Source organism: Malaclemys terrapin, chromosome 3 (assembly GCF_027887155.1).
Source record: "Malaclemys terrapin pileata isolate rMalTer1 chromosome 3, rMalTer1.hap1, whole genome shotgun sequence".
NCBI lineage: Eukaryota > Metazoa > Chordata > Testudines > Emydidae > Malaclemys > Malaclemys terrapin.
This window is the reverse complement of record NC_071507.1, coordinates 141808474-141819074: the sequence shown is the minus strand read 5'-3', so window position 1 is coordinate 141819074 and position 10601 is coordinate 141808474. Positions and strand designations below refer to the sequence as shown.

The 10601-nt window shown below is 45.4% G+C and overlaps 1 protein-coding gene across 1 annotated transcript; it reads left to right on the top strand.

The window, feature by feature from the left end:
• Window positions 1–1366: 1366 nt before the first annotated feature.
• SMIM8 (small integral membrane protein 8) lies at window positions 1367–7852 on the top strand. Its single transcript, XM_054021419.1, has 3 exons — window positions 1367–1547; window positions 3397–3554; window positions 7481–7852. The coding sequence occupies exons 2-3, from the start codon at window positions 3420–3422 to the stop codon at window positions 7637–7639; spliced, it is 294 nt and encodes a 97-aa protein (XP_053877394.1). The 5' UTR covers window positions 1367–1547; window positions 3397–3419; the 3' UTR covers window positions 7640–7852.
• The last annotated feature ends 2749 nt before the right edge of the window (window positions 7853–10601 follow it).

Below are 10601 nucleotides of genomic sequence, written 5' to 3'. Positions count from 1 at the left end.
GGTCAGGATCCCAAAGTGAGTCGTGACCCTGTTTTAATGGGGTCGCCAGGGCTGGCTTCAGATTTGCTGGGACCCAGAATTGAAGCTGAAGCCCGAGCCCCACCACCCGGGACCGAAGCTGAAGCCTGGGGCCTTCAGCCCTGGGTGACAGGGCTCAGATTATAGTCCCCCTGCCAGGGCGGGGGGAGGGAGGGGGCTCAGCCCCCACAGCTGGGACAGCAGGGCTTGGGTGGTCTCAGGCTTTGGCTCTCCCTCCTGGGGTCGTGTAGTAATTTTTATTGTCAGAAGGGAGTGGTGGTGCAATGAAATTTGAGAACCCCTGAGATAGGAGATGCCATTTTGAACAGTGCGCTGCTCCGCTCCCCACCCACATGACCTCAGACACACGCTGCATGCAAGGTCTGACCAGTGGGGGCAAGGCAGTGCACTCTTGAAAATGATGTCCCCTGTGTGGCATAATCTCGCACACACCATACATCTGGGGTTCCGCTAGCAGGCGCAGGCCCTGCCATTCCCAGAAGTGCCGGAATGTGCAAGATTCCAGGAACATGTGAGTGGTCACCCTACAAAATAGCCACTGTACTTTCTCTGAGGATCAAGCTCAGGACTATTAGAGGGTGCGACTGCTCTGCTACCAACTGCACTATGCATCCGAAGAAGTGAGGTTTTTACTCACGAAAGCTCATGCCCAAATAAATCTGTTAGTCTTTAAGGTGCCACCAGACTCCTTGTTGTAACTGCACTAATGTGACTGGCTAAGGTAATGGTAGCCACTGCCACCGTGAGGGTCACTGGCACCTGATAGCATAGCACCATTTAGTGCAGGGCAAAACAAAAGACGAGCTTGTGACATAATCTCCTCGACTCCTAGAGGCAGACCCAGCCCACCTGGCTACCCCTGGAGCTGCCCCTTTATCCCTAGTCTTGGTGTACAGAGCTGCCCCTACGCTTCCTCCAGAGGGGTTAGCAGAGGGAAAATCTTCGTTGACCAGGAATTGAGCTCAGGCTCCAGCAGGGAGAGCCCCAAACCCTAACCACTAGAGCACCACGGACAAGCTGCTCTCTCCCTGCACAAAGCTGACACACCAGCAGGAGGCAGGGATGTGTGCGCCAGGCCAAACGCCCCGCGAGACGATGGGAGTCTGAAAAGGGAGGATGGGGACCAAAGAAGAAAAGCAACAAGGCAGACTTGACATCCTTGCCCAGCAAAGGAGCAGGGACCAGGCTATGAGGGTGTGTCCCTGCAGCCCCTAGGCTCTGGCACACAGCGCCGGCTGATCACGCCCGGGGGAGGCTGGGCGCAGGGCTCGTGTAATGGCGGCGGCTGGAAGACACGTGATGTGACTGCAGCCGGGGCAGGGTAGGGGCCGCGCGATCCGCCCGGGGCGGGAGCCTGGTCTCGTGGGTCCGGCGGGACCCCAGAGGCGCCGGGTGGGCAGCGCTGCCCGAGGCCGGGGCAGCGCCAGGCTCCCGAGCGGCTGGAGGCTCCTCGGCTGCGGCGGCCTCTGCGCGGCCGGGCCGGGCTCTGTCTCCGGGGCGGCGCCGAGGTGAGAGCGGGGCGGGCGGCCGCGCTGCGGGGAGCCAAGGGTGGGACCCGCTGGGCCAACTGCGCTGTGGGGATCGGCCGGGTCTGTAACAGCCCCCGCTTCTGTGGGGCAGGCACAGCCCGTGACCACCACCCCCCATCCCAGTGTTTACCGCATTCACCGCCTTTGCCCCGGTTACCCCCGCATTTACCCCAGTCCCCTCCCCCCAATTAAGAGCCACGCTTTTTAGTAGTGGGGTTCTGCTCAGACCTGTTCGGGCATCAGAGAAGCACCAGCAGGGCTGACATGGGCCGCCCCACGCCGTAGGGCCCAGGGGAGAGTATTTTTAAAAGTCTAGTGGATGTTTGCAAAATCTGCCGGGTCCCGCCGGTCTGCTCTCAGGGGTGCTCGAACAATATAGTGGAGATGCTGAGAGCCATTGAACCAAACTGCAAACCCTGTATATAATGGAAACCTCTTCAAGTCAGGGGGTGCTGCAGCACCTATGCTGCTCTCCTCGAGGGCAGGGGCCAAGGGAAATGACTTGTCAGTATAATTTAATAAAGGCCTTCCTAGGGTGACCAGACAGCAAGTGTAAAAAATCAGGACAGGTGGTGGGGGGTAATAGGAGCCTATATAAGAAAAAGACCCCAAAATCGGGACTGTCCCTATAAAATCGGGACATCTGGTCACCCTAGGCCTTCCCCAGTGCAGGTGTTTCCATCCCCTCCCTCAAATTAGCAAGGTTCTGGGCAGTTCTGAATCTTGTTTATGATCCTGTTCAGAAATTACTACAAGGGTTTTCAATTAAATTGTTTTTAAAATAGTTGAGCTGGGTTTGAAACAAAACACAACCCTGTGCCTCAGTGATGAATTACCCATTATGGGTGTGATCATACCCATCCTTATATCTGTAGTTTTTACATGGCACTAGTACAATGTCGGGTACTAAGTACCTTTAGATGTCATTGAAGTCCATGGGAACTGAGGATGTCACTCAGCACCTTGCTGGATCAGGCCCATTTAAATTAATGGGACTATTCATGGTCCAAAGCTGCAAGGTCCTGAACCACAGTCAGCTCTGAGAGAGGCCAGGGACTGGCTTACACAAAACATTTAGCTCAACCTAGCTACATCACTGAGGGGTGTGAAAAAACTCACACCCATGAGCACTGCACTTAAGCTAGCCTAACCCCTGCTGTAGATGCGGCTATGTTGATAGAATAATTCTTCCATTAACCTAGTTACTGCTGCTCCAAGAGGTGCATTACTTACACTGACAGAAAAACCCTTTTCCTCAATGTAGGAAGCCTCTACATTATGGTGCTGCAGCTGTGCTGCTGTAGCACCTGTGGTGTAGACATGGCCTAAAATGGAATTGTATGCTGAGGATTCTGGGCCCTGTGAGAACTATAAGCAAAATTAACTGACTTGTTTTGATCATACTTAGTTATATCTCAGGGGTTCGGGGTGTGACATGCACTTTCAGTATGCAAATGAGACAAGGGTTTGAAACAGCCCAGGGCGGGCCCATTTGAGAGTACAGTATCCACACCGAATAAGATGATGAATAGCATCCCACTAGAGATCAAAAAAACAATGGCCCTCAAATTAAACTGTTACGGTAAGGGGAATAGTGTTGGGAATCACCAAATGAAGGCACATCAGTGTTGGGATTGACAACAACCTATGAAACAACCAGTTATCCAAGTATGAGTCACATAATTGTGACGCTCCAGAGGCAGTACTTGGCATGAGAAAAGGAGAACATAATGCCAGAAAAACGCTGGTTTTTAAACATGAATTATAATTCATTTTCTTTAAAAATCAGTATTCAAAAATGTCATTGATTTTTTTATTTTACCTTTAGGTAACGATTCATCATTAATCAAGATGTCCTCAGCACCTGAGCCCCCAAACATTAAAAAAGAAGCACCCAAAGAGAAAGACAGTCGAATTCCAGGACTCAGGGGTGTCCGTACAACCACGCTGTTCCGAGCTGTGAATCCAGAGCTTTTCATTAAACCCGTAAGAGGCTCCTTCAGAGACAATATGTTTAAAGATGTATTTTTGAGATATATTTTAAAAAAACACATTTAAGCCACTGGTGTTATAAGTACCACCTAAGAATATTAGAACTGAAAAATAGTTTTCACATTTTCCCAGTTTGATTACTTTGCATATTTGACATTACTTTGTGTATAGTAAGTTTCAGTTTCCCCCATATAGTGTTAGACTGTTCTGGCATCTAATACTCCTGGGGGAATTCTGTGCCAAAAAATCCAAAATTCTGCACCAAAAAAAAATCCAAAATTCTTCATATTTTATTTGTCAAAATAATGCAATATAATCACACAAGTTTCAAACTACCATACAGGAAACAAATCACAAAAACTGTTCTGCATTTCCTAAACACATGAAAGTTCACTTACAAATACTTATTAGCCAAGACCCTGCATTCCAGTTATAATCCTGGATTTTCATTTAAATTACATTACTTTTAGTTTGGTGTTTGGTGTTCTGTAAAGTAGACTGTCACTTTAAATTGCTCAGACTTTCACACATGACAGTTGTACAGTTTTGCTAATCATTGTCCTGCATTTTTTTTAAATGGGTAAGTAAAATAGATCCTGAGCTGTAATCTAACCCCATTGTGCCTCTCTGGCACAGGAAAAAAAGCGAGAAAGCCCATAGACCTTCCTAGCTGAGGATTCCGTTACTGTCATTTACAATAAGGCTACTTTACACCACTCTGGCAAGGTAAAGGAGCCTTAATTGACTAAGGGCTTGTCTACACTGGCACTTTCCAGCGCTGCAACTTCTCACTCAAGGGTGTGAAAAAACACACCCCTGAGCACTGCAAGTGTCAGTGCTGTAAAGTGGCCATGTTGGCAGTGCACTAGCACTGGGAGCTAGTCTCCTCGTGGAGGTGGTTTTTTTACAGCACTGGGAGAGCTCCCAGTGCTGGTGCTGCGACCACACAGCTAGGTTAAAGCGCTGCCGTGAAGACATGACCTAAGAATGGGAACAATTAACTAACAATGGGAACATTAGCAGCCTGTCAGTTTAGTTGTTACATTTCTGCTCTGCCTCAGGGACAGAGCTGCTTCACACAGCCCTATGCCTCCAAGCCCAGGATGCAGCAACAGCAAAGAGAGAGACAGAGTGAGTCTCTCTCACTCATTTGTAAGCAGGCAGGTGCGGAGCCCTCCCCCCCTTAACGTCTCCGTGGAGGCACACAAGCCCAGCCTCCCCCCTCCCCTTGCAGTGATCTGCTCTCTGCTGCTGGCTGCTCCCAGCAGATGCCCCAGGCTGCCGTAGAAGGGGCATGTGTTCCCCACAGATTTCTTTGCTCCCCCATTTTTCTGCAGATGGTATGAGGCGCAGAATTCCTCCAGGAGTAATCTAATGAGAGGGACTCTATGAGTCTGCAAAGTTTTGTGATTTGATGCGTTAGTTACAGGGAGCCTCTCTTCATGTTTAAAAGGGTAAAAAAGAGGATTTAAATATTCTGAAGTTTTTAAGATGAAAGGACAAATGTTCGTTTAAAAAAAGTAAGGATTTTTTTCTTTTGAAGTGCCACAAACTTGAGGGACCTTTTAGATTTTAAGATCTGCAGTGCTGGCCTACTTCGCCACTCTTTCTACAGAATGTTGAAACCAGTTACCACTTTTTATGGATGATTTTTAACTTAATAATTGTTTAAAACAACATTTGTTTTCATCCTGTTACGTAGCCGGGGATAGGTTAAAGCCCTCCAGCTCATTTTGGTGATCTGATACCCTGATTCCAAGGTACTGGCCATGGCAGCAGCTAGAACACTAGGTAGCTTTCGAGACTCTGCAGAAAGAGACAATTATTTCAATAGTATCTGTTACTTTCTAACACCAGCTCTAGATATACTCTCTGACTGGCTCTTAAAATGTGTAAAGTAAATTGAAAAACAAAATATGGTGGGAGAAAAAATAGCCCAGAGATGTTTGCTTACTGTTTTTAATGCAGTTTTATTAAATGATCTGATATGGGAGAGTAATGTGGCAAATTACTTTAAACATTCTTTTATATAGGATACGAGCTTGGTTGTGGTGCTAATGTTGCGGAGTGTTGTTAAGGCTGCTAAGTTGTTAATGCTGCTGGTGCTGCTGTTCTTGGAGCTCCGGTGTTAGCTGCACGAGCAGAGAGTGCAGCATGCTAATTCAGCAGACCTGTATGCTATTCATAAAGAAAGACCACAGGCTCAGTTTGGTGGCGAAGGCGCTCTGCCAGGTTTATTGTCAGCAAAGCACAGTACTAGTGCCTTGTCCAATGGCTCACAGGGACACTAAAACATGTATGCCCATGACAATGTACAGGCTCAGTCAACATAACAGGATACTGTCCCCTTGGCCGATACAAAAATGTCCCTCCTATGACTTCTCCTTTTATACGTTGATATAGACAAGTTACATATTACACTCCAGATATTGTTAGTTCCCATCCTTATACCTTGTATCTGTTAGTTCAAACAAAACATTCTCATCCATTATCCTGCCATCCCATCCTTATTTTACAAGGGGTTGGTATGTTCCTGTACAATCTCTTGGGAATTTGTTTACGTATTTATTTGAGAACTCTGGGTGTTTTTGTACAATCCTCTCTGGTCAGGAATGTACTTACTTGGTCAGCCAATACATGGTGTGTTGCTATACTGCCAAGGCCTACTCTGGCTCACAGCCTTCCGTTCACACTGCTAGTTATGCCTAGGGTTCCAGCGAAGCCTACAGGTTGAATATGCCAACTAATATTCTTTGTTACAATATCCATTTTTATAACTGAGTAGGTGAAATTCTGTTTTACATCTGCACAACCCAGAGACATCAGTAAGACTGCACAAAATTAAAAGGCAGAATTTGACCCATTTGATAAAAGTAGGTTTTGTGACAATAATTTGTAAATCGGTTTTAGGATAAATAAAATTATTTTGGCTGGAGCACGGTGTATTTCCCCAGTAGTAAATCTAGATTGAGTGTGTTGCAGAAAAGTCTTATCACCTTTAGGAACTCTGCTTCTGGCCAATCCATGAAACAGTATTATGACCTGTGGAGGCTCAGAACATGGTCTCTAGAAAGGGAAGGGGGGAAGCATTTTTTTTAACTTCATGATTGTTTCATAGAAAGTATTTTTATACTTGAAGAACATTATCCTCTTCCTCTTTTCTGAAAGCAAATGGCCTAGATCAGTGGTTCTCAAAGCCGGTCCGCCGCTTGTTCAGGGAAAGCACCTGGCGGGCCGGGCCAGTTTGTTTACCTGCTGCGTCCGCAGGTTCAGGGAGGGATAGCTCAGTGTTTTGAGCATTGGCCTGCTAAACCCAGGGTTGTGAGCTCAATCCTTGAGGGGGCCACTTAGGGATCTGGGGCAAAATCAGTACTTGGTCTTACTAGTGAAGGCAGGGGGCTGGACTTGATGACCTTTCAAGGTCCCTTCCAGTTCTAGGAGATAGGATATCTCCATTAATTTTTTTTTTCAGCCTATCGTGGCTCCCACTGGCCGCGGTTCGCTGCTCCAGGCCAGTGGGGGCTATGGGAAGCAGCGGCCAGCACATCCCTCGGCCCACACCGCTTCCCGCAGCTCCCATTGGCCTGAAGTGGCAAACCGCGACCAGTGGGAGCCACGATTGGCCGAACCTGCAGACGTGGCAGGTAAACAAACCGGCCTGGCCTGCCAGAGGTTTTCCCTGAACAAGCGGCGGACCGGCTTTGAGAACCACTGGCCTAGATGGTAGTCACCAACATTGTTTCAATTTGTGTCATAGCTGTTTCACAGGTCTCAAAAGTGGCAGTGGTGTTAGTGCCATAAAGAGATGTCAGAGAGGGCCCCTGGTCACTTGGCATGCCATGAGCAAAGAGCCTGATGTACATGATGGATCAAAAAAACAAAATAGCTGACTAAAAGTGCATATTAATTTATTTTGACAGAACAAACCTGTTATGGCTTTTGGACTCATAACAATTACCCTGTGTGTGGCCTACATTGGTTATTTACATGCAACACAGGAGAATAAAAAGGACCTCTATGAAGCTGTTGACAGTGAAGGAGCCAGGTATATGAGGAGGAAGACTTCCAAGTGGGATTAAAGAAGCTGCTTAATAACAGAGAAGGAAAGAGGAGTAATTGGCAATGTAGGCATCTGAATTGTTAATGTTAAATTAGGTGTCTGCTAACCTTTCTATGCAATTCCTGGAATGATGTTTGTAAAATTTAATCCAATTTCTATTTAATTTTACAATGCCATGCCTGTACTTATAAACTTTACAGAAGACATACAAAGTAATAAAGTGTTAAGAACAGTTGTCTGAGTTGATGATTACAGTGTGTAGATAAAAGAAATAATTAAGTGTGAGCTGGAGTCTCTAGTGATAAGTGACTTTAGAAATTTCTGTGATAGTTTAACTCATCTTTTTATGGTCTGCTTTGGCAAGAAGGAAAGCAGTTTTAAAATTTGAGGCACATTGTCTGTGGGAAGTGGTAGTTTGAGCTGCAAAATCTGCATTTTTAATATTGCAACTAAAGATATTTTTTTAAAAGACAAAACATCTAACAATTTAAAAAAAAATCCAGAACTCTGTAAATACTGACCTAAAAGGACTATTCAAAAGGCTAATTTACTCTTTTATATAAATCCTTTGTTAGGACATCCTTTTCTGTCCATTTGAGTGACTGATTTTATTTCTAAATTAGTTTAAAAACCACATGTACCTTCACTGGAAAATATATGCCATCAATTTCTTATTAGTCACTGGAAACACAGGAAATTCTAAAGTGGTTGGGGTATTTTCTTTATATAAAATGTAAGTAGTCTCACACTTCTTATCAAACTGTCCTTACTGGGCTATCTTGATTATCACTTCAAAAGTTTTTTTTTCTCTTACTTAATTGGCCTCTCAGAGTTGGTAAGACAACTCCCACCTGTTTATGCTCTCTGTATGTGTGTATATATATCTCCTCAATATTTATTCCACTCTATATGCATCCGAAGAAGTGGGCTGTAGTCCACGAAAGCTTATGCTCTAATAAATTTGTTAGTCTCTAAGGTGTCACAAGTACTCCTGTTCTTTTTGCGGATACAGACTAACACGGCTGCTACTCTGAAACCTATATAAAATATAGTTCATCTATTTTTATATTAATAAAATATACAAGTTCTACAGTTTCTGAAATAATTACACACACACAAAACTATGTTATAAGAACATTAAGGTAGAAAAGTCAAGCATTCACAAGTTAGGAAATGCCAGAGGTTGCCTATTCAATTCAACCTCCTTGTATATCTGCATTATAATCCAATCTTTAATTACATGATCACATACTATTTTTTTCTACAGACCCCCTACCTCTTTCCATTTCCTAACTTTTGAGTGCTTGACTTTGCACTCTTTGCAAAATTATTTGACTTAGTTTTTTCTGTCTCATTTCCTATGTTTTTAATTAAGCCAACTGATAAAACTCTATAGAAATTCTATCATGTGGTGTCATATTGACACCCGTATGGGTCATTAGCAGGGTTGGAAACTTTATAGCCATTGCACATGACTCTGCCATGTGAGTTAACAGTAGATTGCCATCCTCTGAATAGACTCGTACTAGAGGGGAATGAGGTACATACTTTTCTAGTGGGTTTCACTGATATTTGTTGACAGAAAAGGAATTGTGAGACACAAGAATTTTGTGTTTCATTCCAAGCTCTAGTGATCACACAATCTTCAGCTCATTCCTCTTAAGAATGACCCATTATGCCCCATCCACTCCAACCTGTCCCAGTCCTGTCTCTTCTCCTCCCCTGGCTCCTTGTTCCATTCTCACCTAGTCAGTCCCAGTTTCCAATCCTAAAACATTTTGTCCTGCTCTTGCCCCTCCAGAATCCCTGTCCCAACCCCTCCCACTCCCAATTCTCCCCCTGCACTCTGGCTCCTTGTTAGATCAGTCTCCTCTCCCATCTCAGCTCCTTTCTCCTGTCCGTTGCCTTACTAGTTATCAGTTCCAATCTCCTTGCCTAGCCAGTCCCAGTCTCCTCTCGCTCCTCATCTGATCTCAGTCTCTCCCTCCTAGCTCCCAGTCCTCACCTATTTCCCTTCCTGGCTCCCAAGCTCCTTGCATTCCAGTCACAGTCCCCCTTCCCAGTCTTCTTGCCCCATCAGTCCCAGTCTTCTTGCCCAGCCAGTCATCTCCCCCATTCCAGTGTCTAGTTGTCCTCTTTATCTTCTGCCAGCCTCCAGTTCAAATATGCCCTCTACCTGTCCATGCAGGCTCCTTATCCCAATCTACTCACCTTACCTGTCTCCCCGCTCTGGATATGGTCTCCTCTGCATTTGAATCAGCAACTTGCTCCTCCACCCTGCCTGGACTCAGCGAAAGGGTCAGCGAGAGCATATGAATGACAAGCTCCCTGCTGTCAGTCCAGCTGCCCTGACTTGGACTTGTCACAGCCCAGAGCTGTTACAGCAGGAAAAACCCTGCTCAGCCCTGGGTTGAAGCATGCACAGTGCAGAGAGAATCTTTGGGATATTTAGTTACGAAAATCTAAGACATCTCTACTGAGCATGTGCAAACTGATTTTTCAAAGACTCATATAACTTGGCCGAACGTGGGTGGATTTTCAGTGACAGCAAAAAGCATGTTCCTGACAGAAGACCACCCTCTTCCAATTTTTAAGTCCCTGCTCCAAGGCCGGGGCGCACTACTAAAAGGTGGCTAGAATTTTTTAATATGGGCAAAACAAGATATTTTTTCCTAGCCTTTTGTTTTATAGGAGAGGATAAGAAGGGCCTTGAGACTAACTCTTTCATTTAGCAACTATTGTGTGGAATTTTAACCAGATGATTCTTTAATTAATTAAAATATATTAAGCCTACATTGCTTCAATGGGCTTTAATCCTAGTGAGCAAGAACTCTGAAGGGGTCTGTGATATATGGGAATAATGCAAGAGTGGATCCTTACTGTTGAATTATGTTTTGTGGTGTGAAGGTGACCCTAGAAGTGAGCAGTAGTAACAGGGGAAGAAGGGGAGGGGAAGGGTTTAGAACTGAGTCAGGGAGAGG

What these genes read in the sequence shown, in the direction of transcription:
- SMIM8 (XM_054021419.1), top strand. Translation starts at nt 3,420, where the DNA reads ATGTCCTCAGCACCTGAGCCCCCAAACATTAAAAAAGAAGCACCCAAA. An exon ending in CAGAGCTTTTCATTAAACCC is followed by an intron (nt 3,555 to 7,480) that starts GTAAGAGGCTCC and finishes TTATTTTGACAG; the next exon opens with AACAAACCTGTTATGGCTTT.